The following is a 20,195-nucleotide window of genomic DNA, read 5'->3' on the forward strand; positions in this document are numbered from 1 at the left end:
CTATCCCATATCTCTGTGTGTATCCCTTTGCCACCAATCTAGCTTTATATCTTTCAATGGATCCATCTACCTTAAGTTTCACAGTATAGAACCACCTGCATCCCACTGTCTTCTTTCCATGAGGTAATGGCACGAGTTCCATGTACCATTCTTCTGGAGAGCTCGCATTTCTTCATTCATGGCTTCTTTCCATTTTGGATCTTCTAGTGCTTCAGATACACTGTTGGGAATAGGTATGTCGGCTAACTGCTTCACAAAGTATACCCGTGACCCTGATAATCTGGTGAGGGATACATAATTGTTGATGGGATATTTCCCCTTTGCATTAAGATCTGCTTCGTAGTGAACTGTAGGTTTACCACGATTCTTCCTTTTTGGAATCTGATATGTACGCTCATCGCCTTTTGAAATGCAATCAGTTATTTCATTAATGTTATTAGTTTCAGGTAGAGGGGTTACCTGAATGACGTCCTCAAAAGGTGATTGGTGTGGTACTGGAGCTGAAGAATTCTCCGGAGCAGGCACAAACTCTTCAATTCTCTCCTCCTGAGTGTGATGGTTGGGATCGGACTGAAGCGGAACAACTTCAGAAAAAAATGGGGGGAGCGACCGGTCGTTAGGGTCAGGCGACCGGTCGCTTTCAGGCAGAGTCGTTGGCGTGCGTCGTGACCGGTCTTTAGAGGCATGCAACCGGTCGCTTTCAGGTAGAGGCGTTGGCGACCGGTCGCTAAAGGTCTGCGACCGGTCGTTCTGAGTCTGGAACGAATCTGGAAAAACTGCTGAAGGAAAAAATTCGGAATTTTGAGAAGGGTCCTCCTGTGCATCTGAAAAATAGCTCTCTTGTTCCCGGAACGCAACATCCTGTTTGTGCCTGATAAATCACGGTCATAAGCTGGCCGAAGGAACCCCTTCTCTCGGCCCTGGCACTTGTTCGTAAAAACTGAAACGCAGTGTTTCGCCAGGGTACTTCGCCTTCCTAAAGATAAAAGAAGAAATGCTAAGGCGTGATCATCTCGGCCTCAAGCGCAGGTCGAGGCCGAGGCCGAACAAAATCACGGTCAAGGCATTAAAGGAAAATCATCACGTGACAGCAGGGTCCCAGGCTTCATTTAATGAAGTAGTGCCTGTTTAATGCAGCAAACCCATTGGCCACAAAGAAGCATTTAATGCATGAGGGAAGGTGGGAAGTGACTGAAGTCAGGATTTGGTGATGAGGATTAGAGTGATTAGACGTGGACATTCTCACAAAAATTCTGACAGCCTGAGATATTGGTTCAACAGCTATCCAAGCCATAAATGCGTCTCCACGGCTAGAAGCTCAGAACCCACGATTAAGAGCGGCGGGCGAGATTCACCGGGATTTCTGGGGTCACACCACCATACTTCACGATCCCAAATGTCGATTGGACACCCACTTGCGCTAATCAGACTCCACTATGCGTAAATTCAGCCTCGATTACTCATCCAGGGACTCTTCCTATAAATACAAGACTCGAGCTACATTCAAAGGGTTCAACACCAAAACAAAGCCTCCCACGAAGCAACTTATTTTTTCTTGTAATGCACTTTCAATATCTTTACTTGCTTTCCTAGGAGTAGTGTTAGATTGTAAGGAAAATCCATTCATCAATATATCATACGACCCTTGATTTTCAAGGTGCCGGAGCACCATCCTTATTGTTCGTTCACTCACCCCATATATCACGCGACCGTCGCTCCCTGAGCAGCGCGCCGGAGCACCGCCCAAAACCCACCACCAACATCATCACTCAACGGCCTTGTAGTTCAGGCCGTGAACCTAACAGCCGAGACCAGTTCCTCTCTCGGCTACAATCGTTTGATTAGGAAGACGAGTTCAAACAGGCGCACCACTTTTTCATCCAACACTCATCAACACATCGACGCACGGTAAACCGTGCTGGTACGCCCGCGCACAACCGCACCGCACCCAAAAGTAGGAAACCGCGTGTCAACGCACATCCCCTCGGCCCGGAACTCCAGGCCGTGAGATTTGCGCGGTAGACACATCCATAGAAGTATAGACTTTCTGACTTGGAGGATGATAACACTGGTAACCTTTCTGATGAGGTGCGTAACCAATGAACACACACTTGTCGGCACGAGGATCTAATTTGCTACGTTGGTGATCATGTAAGTGGACAAAGACCACACAACCAAATATGCGGGGTTCCAGGTTTTGGGTATGAGGTATTTGGCTATGGTGTTGGAGTGTTTGAAGGGGGGTTCGGAATTGGAGGATACTAGAGGGAATCCGATTGATAAGATATGCTGCAGAGAGTACGGCCTCGCCCCAAAAGGACTGAGGCATATTTGCACCAAATAGGGAGGCACGAACTACTTCCAGTAAGTGTCTATTCTTTCGTTCAGCCACACCATTCTGTTGAGGAGTGGAAGGGCATGAGAGTTGATGGATGATACCGTGAGCTTGGAAGAACTCATTAAGATCATGGTTGAGAAATTCTCTGCCATTGTCAGGCCGAAGAACCTGAATTCGGGTATGAAATTGTGTCTCCACCATGTGATAAAACTGTTGAAACTTGGAACTAACTTCCCTTTTGTTTTGAGGAGGGAAACCCAGGTCATGCGTGTGCAATCATCAATAAACGTGACAAACCATCTAGCTCCCCCGGGAGTGGTAATTTTAGCAGGTCCCCAAACATCAGAATGAACAAGGGAAAAAGGAATTAAACTGTTATTGGAACTTAAGGGAAAAGGAACACGATGGCTCTTGGCCAGTTCACAAATGTCACACTTAAAACTAGAACTCTCTAAATTGGAAAATAAGGAAGGAAATAGCTTCTGTAAATATCCAAACGAAGCATGTCCAAGACGGCGATGCCATAACCATACTTCGGAAGTTTGCTTCTGTTGCATTCCTAAAAGGACACAAATTAATGTGCAAACAACCAATTAAAAATACCCGCAAGTGCACGAATCTAATGAAGTATAGATTATGTAAGTACGGGGTCGATCCCACGAAGAACTTGTCGGCTTCCTATAAGTTCTAATTTGAGTACGTAAAGAACACTTATTTAACACACCACAAATGCACAAATGAAAAAGGGAAACTAGAAATGAGTGTAAAAGAAATGAAACAACACAAGAAAACTAAAGAAAAACACAAACAGCACTTTCTATCACCCTTTTATCACCTGTGAACAGTGCCATGAACAGTGACGACCGGTCGTTTTTGGGCAGATTCATGTGCGACCGGTCGCCTGAACAGTAACGACCGGTCGTTTTTGGGCAGATTCGTTTCTCTGTTTTTCCAGTTTCGACCTCTGTCCAGTGTTTTGCCTATAACTTTCCAACCGTTTATCCAAAATTCACGTTCTTTATACGGTTGGATTCAGCACACAAAAACTAAGAACACAACGCGGACCAAAAGTCCAAAACAGTTACAAAAATAAACAGAATTCAGTAAACAAGACACACAACGTGTCGAACACGCAACTCACACACACATTTGGGGGGGGGGGGTTTGGTTTGGTTCAAGTGACCTATTTCTATTGCATGAAAGTAAATGGACTTTGAATTTAAATGAGAATGGCAGAGATGAATTATCAAAATGTGAAAGTACCAAGTAACAAACACTAGGGTTTCGAAATCCACCCTAAACAATTCTACCCATGTTCATGGATACTCAAGTCATGAACTCTAAACGTATTGATGAAAATATTCGCAATCAAGACCATGGGTCGTGGCTCAAGACGCATTGATTCTCTCTAATATACGTAAAGTGCATGGTTCGTGCTACAATACTTGTGCCCTCCCCATAACCGAACCTAGGTATGGTTCGTACTTCGATTCAATTACAAGGAAAACCCATTAAGTTCAAAGAGAATATGAACATCACAAAAATCCTAATAGCATGGTGTTTACATTAGGTATTCAAGAAACCAATTCACATGGATGGTTCTTACTCCATCCATTTATTGCTTAGGAAAACATGAAGATACACATAATCCCAACAACCTCAAGAAGCATGCTTTCAAAGGTAATCAATCAAGGAAAACACACATCAAGGATAGATTAATTTGGTGAATTGGAATTCATCAATTGTTGTCAAGAAACCAATTCACATGATGCTCACTTAAACAAGTTCAATCATTTGTTGCTAATTAGAAATTATGTTCTTGGTTATCTTACACAACTTCTCAACTTTAGCTACATGCATACAACCTAAGGTGATTAAGCAAAGGAAGCAAACACATATCATAAGATTCAATTAGTGAATGGGGTTCATCAACAACATCTAGAAATTCATACACTCAAAGCATCAAAACAATAAGGTATTCATGTTTAGGGCTTCAACCAAAGCCCTAGCAAAATAAGAAGTTACATTGAAACTAAGAAAATACAAGAAACAAATAAAATGAAAGAAACTAAGAACAAAGAGGAGAAGGAGAATGCATCTTCAACCCCTTGGATCCTTGCCTCAAGGCTCCCCAAGGTTCTCTTCAATTGTTATGCCATTCCCCCCCCCTCTTGCTCTCTAAAAACCTCTTTTCTTCCTCTTGCTCTCTAGCTTCCAAAACCTGCTCTCCAATGTGTAGTATGATAGATGAATCAAATCCCCCACGTTCTATATTGTAGAATGAAGGAATTGTCATCAGCTTTGCAGATTGCACATTCTTCTTCCTTTAGCCCATGATTTCCAGCTCACTTTTAATATATAAAACTCCACCTTTTGTTAAAGCTTCAAACTTTGTCCCCTTGCCATGATGAAGCTTTGTCATTGAAAATATGCTCTTTGCCTCTGAAAATATCTCTTAACCAAGGTAATTTCTTGTTACCAAGTGTTATGGTAACAAGAAGAATCAAGATAACAATATGGAGGTAAAAGCTGGAGCACTTCGGATTTCCAGAGTTGTGGTAACATGCTGGATTGGTTGGATAGGCAATACTTGTCCAATGAAGCTCAAATTTGGATATGTTGTAGTTAACATCCATTGGAACAAGTTTCATGAAGATCTTCATCTCATCCGAGTACCAGAGCATGTTGATCCCGGGCCAAGAAGTTGACCTACGAAAATGAACAAAAACAGAATTTATAACCAATAATGCACTTTTAGCTCATTTTCATTCTAACCAAGGTAAAATCTAAGAAAACACAAAAAGGAAGTAAAAAGCTATAAAATGTCAAGAACTAACTCAAAATAATAGGTGAATAACATGAAAAATCATGTGTAAAAATGAACCGAACAGCTTCTCAACACTCGTCCCCCCAATTTTGTAAGCTTGACTGAGGCTGGCTTCACTGTCAGATGTCAGGTCCAAATAATAGAGTTTGCCCCTCCTAGTACCATAACCAATCGTCTTGCTGCTGAGAATGTCCTGAAAAACACAATGAGTAGGCCAAAAAGTTACAGTGCAATTCAAAGCCGTAGTAATTTGGGCAACAGACAAGAGATTATGATGTAAGGATGGAACAATCAACACAGAATCCAAAATGAGGGAGTCAGAGAGAGAGAGGGAACCCTCCCCAATAACTGGAGAATGGGTACCATTGGCATTAGACACCACCGATTGAGAAGGCGGTGTATGAGAGGTAATTTATCCCGGATCAAAGGTCATGTGATCAGTGGCTCCGGTGTCAATGACCCGTGTGTGTTTCTTTGAGGAACTATGCAAAACATAACCTTGGGTACCTGAAGTGGCTACAGAGGCAGAGGCAGGAGCCGGTGCAGGTGGAGCAGCAGGACTTACAGGATCCATGGCAGCGGAATGATTGAAGAATACGAGGAAAATGTCTAGGGTTTCGGGATTCAGGATACGAGGATACGGGTTCGTGTTTCAAGGAATTCGATATGAGGGATTTGGGTTTCAAGAAATTCGATACGAGGATTTAGAGACAACCAAGGATCGATTGCTCTGATACCATGCTAAAATATGAATATGAGTTTTGAATATGTTCTGTTAATTTATTCTTCTCCATAAGGAGGTATAAATATGAGTTTACAGAGTGCTTTACAAGAGATACAATAAGGAATTAGGAAAGTATCTCCTAATTATACACAGATTTGTCAACTAAATGGAATGGGAAAGTAAATCCCTTAATTAATCAAGGAAATAAATCTCATTGATTAATTAGGAGACTCACGTCAACAGTATCTTCCTAACTTTCTTGTTGAAATTGAGGCACACAAGTTTTATAAATTGTATGATTTTCAAGTGTTGTTTGTATTGGTAGGTCCATTGAATAGTCGAACTGGACTGTTTTATGGAATTTGGATTGCCTAGGATTTTCCTATATTTTGGGATTTATGTTTGGTCTTAAATGTGAAGCTCCCTGTACTATTTTGGTCTTAAATGTAAAAAATGTTACTTGTGTGAAGGAGATGTGAAGCGTATGTTGCTACTTATGCTGACACGTGTCTGCTACCTATAAAAGTGAAGAGTGCACCAGAATGTGACATGTAGGGCTTTGGGACAGGTGGTGGTCTCTGCATGGCTCTCTTATTTGAGTCATCTCATCACCAAATCATTGAAGTAGATTTCCTATTGAAATTTGTTAACTTTTGTAATAGATTTGGGTCATAATCTTACCAAATAATTGGAGTATTTTCTTATTGAAAATTTTAACTTTGTAACTGAAAGGATCAGATTACCCAAGAGGTTAATGGAAAGTTTTTTAAATTATTTTTTATGTGTAATTATTTCCTTGTGCCTCTGCCTCAATCTCCATCTCCATCTCCACCTCTTCCTCAGGTTTCAAGGTTGCATCTGGACTTCTTTGATTCTGGGCACAGAACCAAAACCCAGTCGGTTACAGCCACAACCCAGAAAACGGGATGGAGTTTTAGGTGTGCAAGGGGTGTTTTCTTCCTCCATCAACAATTTCTTGAAATGGACTCATCAACTCCCCCTCAAAAATCCCCATTTGTTTCCAAATCATACAAATGAGGATCCGGATTATCCATATTTTCCTTCATGACTTTGTCCCATTCTAGATGAACCCCCGTCTTCTTCACTTTCACAAAATGAACATTATCAGGCCTTACAAAAATGGAGACTCGGTCCCCGCCTTGCAAACAGAGCACATCGTTTGACAATTGTCCCTGCCAAAGACAATGGTCTTCAGGTCCGTTTGACAATTGTCTCAGCCAACGAGAACGGTTTGACAATTGTCCCAGCCAACGAGAACGGTTTGACAATTGTCTCTGCCCAAGATAATGGTCTTTAGGTCCGTTTGACAATTGATAATGGCCGTCTGGACTTCTGTAAGAGGCAAATGCTATCTTGGTGTGCAAAGCAGTTCGTTTGGTAAGATTTCTAACGATAACGCAAATAGGAACTCCAACATCTATGAGTTTTCGCCTGTCTGTAGAGTAAACGAAGCATAAAGTCAACCCTTTGAAATCAAGGCCCATGATTCTTTGAGGAACTTCAAAGAAGACGATATTGTCCACATCATTGACGAATTTGAACCACTCAGGAATATCATAAATTCCATTCAAATAAATTCCACCAAATCCGCAAGAAGTCCATCTCTGCACACCAGAAGCAAGACAGTCTTATACATGCATGCATATATCATTACATGGGAGAGAGAGAGAGAGAGAGAGAGAGAGAGAGGGAGAGAGAGAGAGAGAGAGAGACCTGTAGGATGTTGTTCCTAAAATCGGCAATCAGATTGGTGCAGCCTTCCATATGAATCCTTGTCATGGAGTTCAATGACTTATCCAAGCCTGGAACCTCAGTGAGTTTGAACGAATCACTTAGATACAATTCTCTCATATTCGACATTTTTGAAAAATCTGGAATTGTTTTCAATTTTGGGCAGCCATTTGCTTTCAGAACATACAAATTGGTTGGTAAATCTGGGATTGCACGAAGTTCTCTGCAGCCTGCAAGACATAACTCTATTAAAAAGTTTAAGCCATGTAACGAAAGGGGTAAAAGATGGAATTTCAAAATTCTCACCACATAGAGATAAAATTCTCAACTTCTTCAATTTTACTATGGAAGATGGAATTTGTCTGATGGCTGTCTTATCCGCTTTCAGAGTTGTCAATGATACCATGTCCCCTAAGCCCTCAGCCAAGTCTTCAAAACTTCTACAACCATTAAGTATAAGAGTTTCAATAGACTTGGATTTATAGAAATTCAGTGGGAGATCCTCTAGGCTTTCGCAGCCTTGAAGATCTACCAAAGAAAGTCTTTCAAGATGCCCGATGGATGAGTGAACCTTGGACAAGTTGACACAACCTTTCAATATCAACTTCTCTAGATTTGGGAAATATGACAAGTCTGGTGATTTTGTTAAGTGATTATCACATTCGACATGAATGATGTCATCATCATTGACCAGATTTTGAGATGGGCGTCGTTCATACGCACAAAGATGGTAATCAATCATATTTTCGTTCATAAATTTGTCCCATACCAGACTAACACCTGTTTTCTTCACCTTCATCCAATCATCGGCTATTATTTCAATCAAGACTTTATCACCGTCTTGCAATTTGAGCTCGTCATTTGATAATTGTCCCTGCCAAAGATAATAACCCTCAGTTCGACAACTGGAAAGGGGTGTGATCCTGGCGTCAAGCTTAGTACCCTTGGTCATATTTTTAATGCTAATGCGAAAACGAAGACTGAACCATTCTGAAGAGGAAGAGACCCCGAAGGACAAAGTTAACCCTTTCAAATTACGGCCATCACTTTGAGGCACAGTGAAATACATATCATCGTCATATACACAGTCGAACCAATCAGGAATATCATTTCCACTGAGAAAAATGCCACCATATCCGCAAGAAGTCCATCCCTATACCATGTAGAGCCAAATTTCTATAAGAAATACATTCTTATTGCATGTGATAGAAAGAGAAAGATGTATGTGTGTGTGTGTGAGTGAGAGAGAGAGAGAGAGAGAGAGAGAGAGAGAGAGAAGGATTGACCTGTAGGATGTTCTTCCTAAAATCGGCAGTGAGATTAGTGCAGTTTTCCATATGAATCCTTGTCATGGAGTTTAATGACTTATACAGGCCTGGAATCTCAGTGAGTTTGCCCGAATCACGTAGATACAATTCTCTTATATTTGACATTTCTGAAAAATCTGGCATTTTTTCCAATGCAATGCAGCCAGACGCTTTTAAGACTTTCAAATTTGTTGGTAAATCTGGGATTGCACGAAGATTTATGCAGTTATGTAAAGACAAATCTTGAAGCTGTGAAAGACGACTGAGGCTTGGTAGGATGCAAAAGTCATTGCGTTCAAGATCTAACCTTTCTAAGGAAATTAGGCTACTGAGATCCTTGGGGACTGCATCATCAGTTAAACTACAGTTTGCAAGAGCTAATTCTCTTAAAGAGCTTAAACTATGCAATGAAGGAGGCAAAAGATTTGTTGATGGCGACCCTTTCACATAACATAAAGATAAAGCTTTCAGTTTCTTCAATTTTAATATGGAAGATGGTATTTGTCTTATGGCTGTCTCATACGCTTTCAGAGTTGTCAATGATACCATGTCCCCTAAGCCCTCAGCCAAGTTTACAAATCTCCTACACTTATTCAGTATAAGAGTTTCAACAGACTTGGATTTATAGAAATTCAGTGGGAGATCCTCTAGACTGTAGCAGTATTCAAGGTTTACCAAAGAAAGTCTTCGAAGATCCCCGATGGATGAGTGAACCTCAGACAATCTCACACAGTGTCGCAATATCAATTCCTCGAGATTTGGGAGTTTTGAAAAGTCTGGTGATTTTGTTAGCCAAGGGGAATGGCTGAGATTAAGGATTTTCAAATTCTGATGCAACTGTTACACAAAAACAAAATTAGAATGGAAATTAAAATCCAAAAGGAAGGTCTCTGATACAGAAATTAAACCAAAATGAAGAGAAGGTGAACTATAATATATGTATAGAACCAGAAGGAAAGAACCAACAACAACTAGTTTTGGTTGAGATTATTATACCTTGCAATCCTTCCAAACTATTTTGAGTTCGCTATACTGCAGGTCTAAAGCAACTAGTTTTGGTTGCGTAGGAAAGTCATCTGGTATCGACTCTAAAGGAAAATGACGCCAGCACAACCATATTAACTTTTTGGGAAAATCTTTGTACTCTCCAGTGAGCTCTACGTTGCTGAGGCGGAGTAACCTCAGTTTTTTCATGTTGGTAAATGCTTGTGCACTGAATCTAGTCAAATCTCTAAACCAACCTAGATCCAAATCTGGATCCAAATCTAGATCCGAATTTTGATCTGAATGTAGATCCAAATCCCAATGTAGAGCAACTCCTTCAATTTCTTCAGTTCCCTGTTAACAAAGATACCAAGTTAGAAAAATGATTTACAAACATGAAAATCCGTGTATGTATTAACCAAAAGGTATAATTAATAGTATTGGACCATGTTACACCCTATAGTTTGTGTTTGCAATCAAAGCACTTTTTTTTTTTTTGGTTATGCCTAATTGAGCTTTGATCTTAATGGATATAATATAAGAAATGGCAACAAGTCTAGCGAAGTGAAAAATGGTATAAATTTGCAGATTAAGGTCTTAAGTTCAAATTCATATGGCACCTTGGTAGTGTGGATGTGTGAGAACCCCCTCTTTTACTTTGGCTTAGACTATCGCTTGTACTAAACAAAAAATAAATAAAGATATGGAAAATGATATTTTAATTTATTATACACATGGAATACATATGCTTCTCTTGCATAATGCATTCTAAAACTTAAGTGGTAAAGTACTTACAGATTCATCGCTCAATACATCTGTTACGTCTTCACATTTCCACAATCTACTAAATTTTTCTGGGTGATCAGCGGCATTTTCATAAACGATCTCTCTTCCCATGTCTCGAAGCAAATCATGCATCATCAGCTTGTTTTGCGCACTAACAGTTACAAGGCAATGTTGAATGAGGACCCTGATTCCTATCACTGCAGAAAATTTACATCCATCTAATATTTGTGTGACATAGTCCTTGTCCATTCCAATAAAGAAACAAGATATATCAAGGAATATCTTTCTCATTGTATGATCAGGTAGCCCATCATAGCTTATTCTGAGTATTTTTTGAATATCTCCATCAGGACTTCTTTGCAATTTCTCCAAATGGCTTTCCCACTCCAGTGTGGATCTTTTAATCAGAAAAGACCCTACAACTCGAAGTCCTAGTGGCAAGCCTCGACAGTAACGAATTACTCGTTTTGAGAGGTCAAGATATTCTTGATCAGGATAACCACTTCCAAAGGCATGCCAACTAAAGAGCTCTAGAGCTTCTTTTTCATCCATTTCTTGAGCCATATATGTGCTATCCACTTCAACTTGCTCTAGCAAATGTTTATTTCTTGTTGTTATGACAATTCTACTTCCAGGACCAAACCAATCACGAGCTCCAGCTATTGCTTTTAGTTGCTGTAGATCATCTGCATCGTCAATTATGACAAGTACTCTTTTACAGCGAAGTCTTTCTTGTATCACAGTGATCCCAACATCAACAGAATCAACCTTCAAAGATACGTTCAAGATATTATTTAGAAGTTGTTGTTGCAAACCAACCAGACCATTACTGCGTTGGTTTGCAAATACTTCCCTCACGTCTGCAAGGAAACTCCTACCTTCAAAGATACGTTCAAATTTGTTATAAATGGTTTTGGCAATCGTTGTTTTCCCAATGCCGCCCATCCCCAAAATACCAATCATGCGAACAACATCCTTAGAACCTGATTTTTCAATATCTAAGAGATTACTCAAAACCTTCACCCGAGAAGTAATTCCGACAAGGTGTTCGTTGTCTAATTGGTATTTGCTGTACAACTGCTTATTAACCTCCCCAAGAATTTTCTTGATAAACTTTGCTTCATGCCTGGCAATTAAACAAAGAAGCAGAACTACGAATCATTCGATGTGGAACAAACTACAAGGTTAAATTGAATCCCTAACTTAATAATTTAGAATGACCAAATTATTTTCCTTTTTTATACAGAGTTAACAATTAAGATTGGGATTTAACATTATCAAATAAGAAAGAATGAATATGGTTGGAAAAACATAGTTGGAAAAACAAAAACAAAAAGGACAGAAAACATATGGTTTTCAAGTAAGGAGATGATAACCCAAGGAACAAGAAATTAGTAATTACCCATTGTCAGCATTTTTAAGATCTTCCCCACACAAATCTGCAGCTTGAGTGAGAGCATTTCTCCACCGCTGTACCTTTTCTTTCTCATGTTTACCTTCACATATGCCCGCTTCATGTTTCTCAAATGCCTGCTTAAAACTACCAGTTTGTTTCCGGACATCTGAAGCATCAACATCATAGAACAATGGAATAACCTGTTGCCCCAATCTTTCTCTACACTCCATGATCTTCACCAGCTCGTCAAGACACCAACTGGAATCGGCATAACTCTTGGAGAAGACAATTATGGAGATCATGGACCCGTCGATTGCCTGCTCCAGTTGGGTTTTTATAAATTCCGCTCTTTTTAGCTCGTTGTCGTCAAGAAAGGCGCGGATTCCGTCATCAGATAATGCTGCGTGGAGGTGGCCCGTGAAGCCCTTGCGTGTGTCTTCACCTCTGAAGCTCAAGAACACTTGGTACTTCCAACGTTTTGACGAGGAAGATGGTGAGGATGAAGAGGAGGCTTTATGGGCTTTCCTGGCATCCATTAATTGATACTGGTTCAGATCAGACCAGCAACAAATTATGCACAAGTTGGCCTTCCAATCCGACTTGAGCAGAAGAAGTTATTTCATAATCAATTATTTTTTTCTGGGCAGTGGTCACTGGTTTGTGTGTTGCAGCGCAGATGAATAAATTCGAAATACGCGTAGTCAAGGTCCTCAAACGTTTCAGTCAACAAAAGCAAAAGTTCCCATGTGGGGAGAACAGTGAAAATATAATATCTTATTGGCTACACGATCTACTGGACGGCTAAGATTGAAGGTCAGGAAAATGCAAGGAAGCATAGGGGAAAGAGGCATGAAAGGAGAGGGAAGAGCTCCATGGTAAAATTTTGTCCAATGAACAGAGAGTTATTAGACAGATTGCTGTGGACCCTACCTGCGATGACTGTGGTTGGTTCTCTGAGTCCATTATTCACATTCTTAGAGCAAGTCCACTCATGAAGGCTAGGGCAAGGGCAAGGCAAGGCAAGGGCTGCCACTATTCATGTGAATAGTGGCAGCCTTGCCTTAGTTGGTTCCACCCATGAAGGCTAGGGCAAGGGCAAGAAAAAAAAAAAGATTATGCAACAAAATATAAACAATTTAGAAAGTGAATAAAATTGTTATGTATTTATAGGGAAAACATCCATAATTTGTTGGTATTTTTTATAATAAAAAAATTGAATTTTTTTGAATTTTTTTGCTCACTAACATCAGCGTGACATCAACGCTGGCATCAGCCCCTTCGGGCTGCAGCCCAGGCAAGATCTGCCTGTGGGCTTGCCCAGGTTGGTGGAACCCACCACTTGCCCGGGCTTGAGGCTGCGCGCTGGAGGCCTGTTTGGCTTGACTGGGCTGCCTTTTGCCCGGTTTTGTGCTCCCGCTGGACTTGGCCTTAGGGATTGCCCTCGAGCCCGTTCTGTTTGGAATTCCATCCTCCAGCCCAACCACAATCCCCACTTCTTCCTTGCTGACACTCAACCTTGGCTTCTGAGCAATATTTTTGCTAAAGGTAATTGGTCTGGTCAGCTACCCTGGAGTGTTGTCTTTGTTTTCACCTGTTGGTACATTTGGAAGTGGCGAAACAATTTCATCTTCAAGGATAAAGAGGATCTCCCTTATACTCCTAGGCGTGTAATTGTCTATGCTGCTAATGAATGGTTCCAAATCATCCATAATAGCATTGGGCACAGTCAGAAAGTTCAAGCTTTCTTTGTCTGGGTTCCTCCTAGCACTGGCTATTGTAAACTCAATGTCGATGGGTCCAGGCGTATGGCCTCGGGTTGTATTGGGGCTGGAGGTGTTATCAGAGATGAGCATGGCAAGTGGATAAGTGGCTTCTCTGTGAATCTGGGAATGGGCCAGGTGTTGGACGCTGAGTGTTGGGGTTTATATTTTGGTTTGAAGCTGGCTGTGTCAAAGGGGTTGTCTAAACTTATTGTGGAGTTGGATTCAGTTGTGACTGTGCAACTTATCCACAAAGCTGATCACTTGGATTGCCATCCTCTTGCTCCCTTAATTAATAGCTGTTGTGATCTAATGAAGCAAATTGGGGATTGTGTGGTCCATCACATTTACAGGGAGATAAATTGTGTCGCAGATAGGCTTGCTAATTGGAGTCACAACCTGGACCTTGGTGTTTGTGTCCTTGATATTGCTCCTCCTTGGGCAAGTGACCTCTTGGATGAGGACTTGATTGGGATTCCCAGATCCCGTTTAATTTGTTCTTAAGTCTCTTTTTTGTTTGTTCTTGGGGCTTTGCCCCCTATGTTTATCAAAAAAAAAAAAAGGAGAGGGAAGAGACGAGCACAATGCCCAATCACAAAAGAAAAAGAGAAAAGAAGAAGAAAAACATAAGTCTTTTTGTTTTCACAAATTTTTTTTCGTTTAATGATTTCATTTATATAAAAAAAAAACTTATGTAAATGACAAAATTAACCTCAATGAAATATATGCAATCTAATCTCAAAAGCCAACTTTGTCATTTGGAGAATTTTTTTGTATAAAATCATCAATCTTTGGATGAAAAATCAATGAAAATGAGTTTTGTGAAAACAATTTAAAACCTCAAAGGATGTTCTTGTAATTTCTAAAACCTCAATCAATTTTGTGAAAAAGTCAAAAATCTCATGAGATGTTAGTGTAAATAACTCAAAATGGAGACATATAGTATATATAAAGATTACAAATTTATTGTAATCACCTTATCTACCACTAGTTTTCTTAAGGAAAATATAATGCATTGAATTTCTATTGAAAAGTTGATATAGATACGCGCGGCATGTCCTCGAAGTTCGCAATGCTTATCCAGTTGGGGTTTTGTATATATATAACGGAAAATGCTCGAGGCACCAACTTTGGGCACAAACTTGTTCATCAACTCTCTAATAGAGCGTGGGACCCGTTGTATTGGCAGGCTCCACCTCTATTAGAGAGTTGGTTAGCAAGTTGGTGCCCAAAGTTGACCTTGTTTTGCAGAAGCATAATTGAATTGAATAGTTCAGAAAGGCCTGACTTCATGGATGTTTTCTCCTGATTTCATAATGTGCTTACTTCTAGAGGATTTGTTAAAGATTGATGAAGATATGAAATTGTTATTAAGCATTTAATTTTTAGTTTCAAATTTATATCAAAGATATAATGAAAATATGCAAGAGAAAATGAGAAACCATCAACGAGTGCAGATGCCCGCAGTCAAACTCATAAAACAAGCGGGCTTCGGAACGGAGAAACCCAAACGAGGTCGTCGCAGGCGAGTAGGCATCTCAATCCCCCAATGTTTTGGCGATTGAGAATCTCACTTCTCATTCACCGAAGATTATCGATCGGCAAATCGAAGCAATTACTGAGTTGGTGAGGCGACGGTGTTATGGTTAGAGACAAAGCAATAAGATTTGCTTCATGCATTTGGGTCTAAACCAAGCCCAATTTGTATGTTAAGTCAAGTCCAGTAAGTATGTTTCTAACAGCCCAGATGGTGATGATGCCAAAAAAATTAATGGTGAGTTTAGCACATAGATTGGTCATATCACGTGGCAGTGTTCCATTACCACGCTATAAACTTACAATGTATGTTCAATCGACAATGTTTTATCAGTAAACATTATCCGTCAAAATGATACTGTTTGCGTTATGACATTGAAGCAATAATCTATTCTTGTAAAACGCTAATTTTCTTCGCAACAATAACCCAGGACGTTAACATTTTTGGTCAAGTGTTTCAAGCTTCCGACAGTTTGCCTTTCATCTGGAGAGCATAAATATAATTGTCTCATCACAAAGAATTTAGATCATACATTTCACATCTGACGGCTCCAAAAATATTTTATAATCTAAAGAAACTTTCCAATTGTCAAACTAAGACTGATTAAAACCATCCCCTCCTAGCTCAACTTAAAAAACACACTCCAACCACAAAGAAGCACTGTGGAGCTTCAATAACCGTGTAGAACAAACAAGAACTCATTTCTCCTGCTTAACAACAATCCATGATATCCTCCTATTGTCCCCAGTATCCCAAAAATTCTAGAAAAAACCACTATTTTGTATGAAAACAGAGAAAATCAGATGCCAGATAGAATTCCTATTCCTATTATTGCACATATATATATATAAATGTATGCATGTATGTATTCCGCAACCGATTATATGATCTTCAAACCACATACTGGCCAAATGATTCAAAGGAAAATAGACATTGCTTTAAGTGTCACTACAATAAGTTCAGACTCGTTGGATGCTGCAACACCAAATTTAAGAAAACGATGGGTATTATAGATAAAATGTTTCTCAAAAGCCAACCAGCTATATTCGAGTCAACACTGTTACAAATTCTTGGTTCCAATAACTGTAGAAACACATTAAAGTTCAACTTAGCTCCTAGTTGGCTGTTTCATGTTCAGTAGCCATGCCTCTATTCAACTACCATGATCCTTCAGCACCCAATGTTGGATTTTCGAAAGCAGAGAAACCCCAGAAAGTCTTCAAAGAGTAGGGCTGAGAGATGGTTACACCTTCTTCAGTGATTTTGGAAATCTGCAATTTCAAAATTTAAAGTGTGTCATCTTACAAGAAAGTGCCAATCCATGTTCAAGCAAAACAATACACTCCACCCTTACAATGCACAAAATTATCAAGATCCTTAAACACTGATTGTTGGATTTTCCATTTTGGCCTTGCAACTACTATGCCAATTTCAAACTATTAGTTTCACTTTTAAAAACAAAAATAATATCTCATTGCAATTATCTGATGTGTGCAAATGTGCAATATCACTTTACTAACAGAACTTTCTAGAAATAAGTGTTTTCACTTTACTAGCAAAGGAGGCAAAACGGAGGAAATTGTTTCACACCAAACTAAATCCACAAACATACGCCACAAACCTTCAGCACCTCTTCTAAGACGAAGGTGGTGTTTAAAATCATGTGATGTTCATAACCAGACAATATCTAGCATTAAGCACATCCAAAGATCGAAAACAATTTCCCTCTTAAATGACCCATTATCACCTAAATCCTTCCTTTTATAAGTATGACCAATAGAAACGATGAGTAAATTCTACCAAGCAACTCATTGTACAATGTGATTTCTGATTTGCATAAAATATATACAGAACAGATGTTAGAAAACTTGTTGGGTAGAAATAGGAAAATATTCCGACAGAAAATTGAAATCAAAACCATGCAATCATGTTCATTAGCATAATACTTTTCCTTTCCTTTCCTCTGTCTCCACTTTAAACACTTTCCGGTAAATAACTAGCACTTCACCAGTGAAAGGGAATTACAATACTTATCAGGCTCATAAGAGTTTCTTACATGACAAACTAGTAAGATCAAGAGTGACAAAAGTTTAGTGAAAACCTATTTGAACATGTGTATGAGAGAGAGAGAGAGAGAGAGAGAGAGAGAGAGAGAGAGAGAGAGAGAGAGAGAAGTTACAAACATAGAAAAACAAAACACTTCAAATATATTTAAAAAGGTTTACCAGGTTTCATATTTAAAAAGGTTTATAAATGTTGAAGACGATTAAAGATAACAGATAGGTGAATTATATGGCAGATAAAAAATAAATAAAAAGATAGATAGATAAGAAGGCTCTCAGCAATTGCTAGTCAAATCATCATTTCTTACAAGCCTTAATATTATGGAATCGATAGCTTATAGCACTGTTATTATTATAGGATGACAGAAGATAGAGTAAATAAGATTAATTAATTACTATACCTGAAGCTTGTTGACAGCAGACCGATCACGATAGAGAAGGACACGCATGCATTTCTCCAGTAGCTTTACTCCCTCTTCAAAAGTCAAGTTCTCATGCCATTCATCACGAAGAATAGGCCGTGCAAGGTGATTTCCAAATCCTGTAGCTACATGATTGTCCTCAAAATTTACACCTATCATGCTAACCTGGATAGGGATAAAAGAATATGACAAGTAACTAAGTCAGCTCATTCAGAAACTTTATTCTTGAATAGATAAATAAATAATCAGCTTTCCTAATTGCACACAGCATGCTACAACGCGTTAAGGGAAGGATTATATGAGGCCTACCATGCCAAGGTACTTCTGTCCTTTTTTCACTCCACCAAGGACAAGAGAGTTCCACAGTGGATTGAACTTGTTACGCCTATTGTACATCACACGGGTCAAATAGTTGTGGACCTCTTTAGGTCCCAAAGAGTTGCCATCATCCCACATGTTGTCATATAGGCTACAACCATAAAACTCAAAATGAATAATCTTTTTAACTCCAGTTGCAAATGATACCAAGAAGCATAGCAAAAATCACAATGAAAGCATTAGAGAAGGTATCTTCTGCATAATTTTTCTTGAGAACAATGCTTACATGAGCTCATCAAGATAACGTAATAGCTCTTGAAAGTCACTTATTTCTCCACTTGCACCAAGAAGAGAATGCTTTCCAATAGGCTTCATTCGTTCCACACTCTTGTATCGCAGGGTAGACCCATAAGAACCTATTAGTAAATGCATCATTTGATATAGTTACAAACCTAAACAGAAAAATGAAAAGGAACATACATGGGTGTCTAACTTTTGCAATGTAAACAGCAAAAGAAGAGATGATGAGCATTGTTCATAAAGCGATGGACTTTAACCTTTATGTCAAAAAATAATTAAAATTTGAAACACAATCTAAATTGGATTGGCATCTAACCTCCCATATCAGCAGCCATCAAAATTCCATCTTTGTACTTCAGAGCCACCACAGATGTACCGGTTACATATGGGTACCTTCAAAAAATTATATTTAAAAAAAAAGAATTAAAGGATTGAAATGTCACATAGAAAGCAAAATCCCTAAAACCCAAAATACCATAAGGTCTACACATACCAAAAATACGCATCATAAATGTAACAATAAAAATGAGAAAAGCGAGAAAGTGTGAGAATAGAATACAAGGTTCTCTGAGAAGCTCCAGGGTTGCACAGTAGGCCGGGTTTGGATTGGTTCAACTCCATTAACTGCTCAAAAAATCACAAATTCAAAATCAAATTAATGAAACAAAAATCCGGGTTGTGGAAATAAGATAGAGAGTGGAAACTCACTCGTTTTTGTTCTCTAAATGTTGAGGTAACAATTATGGAAAGCAACACCTATTAATTTCGCCACAAACATTTAAACAGGTACAAAAACTTAAAGCAAGAGCAGGAGGATAGAGACACGAACCTCAAGAAACTAAAAGTGAAGAATACAGAGAGGGATCTCTCTCGCAGCGCTGTTCGATCATAGGCTGTTGGATCTTTTTTATTTTCCTTTTCCTTTCGCTCAAGAAATTAAAAACCCGGTTCAATTTACTGGATTTGGGTAGTACATGTGGAAATGGGTGGGCTAAGACTTTAGATTAAGCCCACTCAGTGGAATTGGAAAAAAAGTTCACGCTCAACTATAATTTAGGTCCAACCCAGTTTGAAGATTTTGAATTTAGCGCGCAGCTAAGGTCGGAACTATTTGAGGCTCCATCTCAGCCATTTAAGTGATCTCAACGGCTGGGGAGAAAATACAAGCCTCTAAAATCTGACAACCCAAATACCAAAGCTTATAACTAAGCCTGTAATTCGGCCGGATCGAATCGGAAATAGCCATTCCAATTTCCATCCAAAACCCTTCAGAATTCAATAAACACTTCTGATTTCGATTCCAAAAAATTCCGGATAAATTCGGAACTTTCCCATTCCGAAGTTTTGAATTCTTCAAAACATAACCATCCCTCCACCTAATAACTCAGCTTTTTCACACCATATGAATTCAACATCTCCAAAGACAAAGCACAAGCATCACTGTCAAACAGAACACAATTAAACCCAATCAGTCGACTAACCAATCGAACCCAAGCGAGAAAAAAAAAAACCTAAAGGGTGCGGCGGCTACAAATGGAAAAAAAGAAAAAGAAAAAGATGGGTTACTTAGGGTTAGAAACATGAGTATTGAAAGAGAGAGAGGGGGAAAATAAACAAATGAAATGAGGGTAAGTGGGAAATTGAGAAATTAAATAAAGAAAAGAAAGAGGGAGAGATAAGT

At 39.3% G+C, this 20,195-nt stretch overlaps 2 protein-coding genes across 5 annotated transcripts; both read right to left on the reverse strand.

The window, feature by feature from the left end:
- Positions 1-6,861: 6,861 nt before the first annotated feature.
- On the reverse strand, positions 6,862-12,695 carry LOC148298125 (TMV resistance protein N-like). Of its 3 annotated transcripts, XM_088252661.1 has the most exons (10): positions 12,121-12,695; positions 10,728-11,844; positions 10,247-10,286; positions 9,945-10,177; positions 9,470-9,785; positions 8,928-9,364; positions 7,948-8,794; positions 7,624-7,871; positions 7,219-7,514; positions 6,862-7,122 (listed from the first exon to the last, which is right to left on the reverse strand). In XM_088252661.1, exons 1-10 carry the CDS (start codon positions 12,648-12,650, stop codon positions 6,891-6,893), a joined length of 4,296 nt encoding a protein of 1,431 aa, XP_088108787.1. In that variant the 5' UTR covers positions 12,651-12,695; the 3' UTR covers positions 6,862-6,890. The 3 variants fall into 3 exon arrangements, with proteins under 3 accessions (XP_088108787.1, XP_088108788.1, XP_088108784.1); XM_088252662.1 differs by lacking the exon at positions 7,948-8,794 and having other exon boundaries at positions 9,173-9,325; positions 9,401-9,785; positions 9,945-10,170; positions 10,246-10,286; XM_088252658.1 differs by having other exon boundaries at positions 6,862-7,105; positions 7,199-7,514; positions 8,928-9,325; positions 9,401-9,785; positions 9,945-10,286.
- A 3,620-nt stretch (positions 12,696-16,315) lies between these two features.
- LOC148298126 (proteasome subunit beta type-4-like) lies at positions 16,316-19,413 on the reverse strand. Of its 2 annotated transcripts, XM_088252265.1 has the most exons (8): positions 19,344-19,373; positions 19,223-19,270; positions 19,074-19,138; positions 18,831-18,907; positions 18,501-18,630; positions 18,206-18,365; positions 17,876-18,061; positions 16,316-16,682 (listed from the first exon to the last, which is right to left on the reverse strand). In XM_088252265.1, exons 3-8 carry the CDS (start codon positions 19,133-19,135, stop codon positions 16,569-16,571), a joined length of 729 nt encoding a protein of 242 aa, XP_088108391.1. In that variant the 5' UTR covers positions 19,136-19,138; positions 19,223-19,270; positions 19,344-19,373; the 3' UTR covers positions 16,316-16,568. The 2 variants fall into 2 exon arrangements, with proteins under 2 accessions (XP_088108391.1, XP_088108389.1); XM_088252263.1 differs by lacking the exon at positions 19,223-19,270 and having other exon boundaries at positions 19,344-19,413.
- Between the last annotated feature and the right edge of the window lie 782 nt (positions 19,414-20,195).

This window comes from Prunus avium, chromosome 1 (genome assembly GCF_965620075.1).
Source record: "Prunus avium chromosome 1, drPruAviu1.hap1.1, whole genome shotgun sequence".
Classification (NCBI taxonomy): Eukaryota; Viridiplantae; Streptophyta; class Magnoliopsida; order Rosales; family Rosaceae; genus Prunus; species Prunus avium.

What these genes read in the sequence shown, in the direction of transcription:
- LOC148298125 (XM_088252658.1), bottom strand. Translation starts at nt 12,650, where the DNA reads ATGGATGCCAGGAAAGCCCATAAAGCCTCCTCTTCATCCTCACCATCT. An exon ending in ATGTATTGAGCGATGAATCT is followed by an intron (nt 10,287 to 10,727) that starts GTAAGTACTTTA and finishes CTTTGTTAACAG; the next exon opens with GGAACTGAAGAAATTGAAGG. An exon ending in GAGAATTTTATCTCTATGTG is followed by an intron (nt 7,872 to 7,947) that starts GTGAGAATTTTG and finishes TATGTCTTGCAG; the next exon opens with GCTGCAGAGAACTTCGTGCA.
- LOC148298126 (XM_088252263.1), bottom strand. Translation starts at nt 19,135, where the DNA reads ATGGAGTTGAACCAATCCAAACCCGGCCTACTGTGCAACCCTGGAGCT. An exon ending in CGTTATCTTGATGAGCTCAT is followed by an intron (nt 18,366 to 18,500) that starts GTAAGCATTGTT and finishes TTATGGTTGTAG; the next exon opens with CCTATATGACAACATGTGGG. An exon ending in CTGCTGTCAACAAGCTTCAG is followed by an intron (nt 16,683 to 17,875) that starts GTATAGTAATTA and finishes TTGAAATTGCAG; the next exon opens with ATTTCCAAAATCACTGAAGA.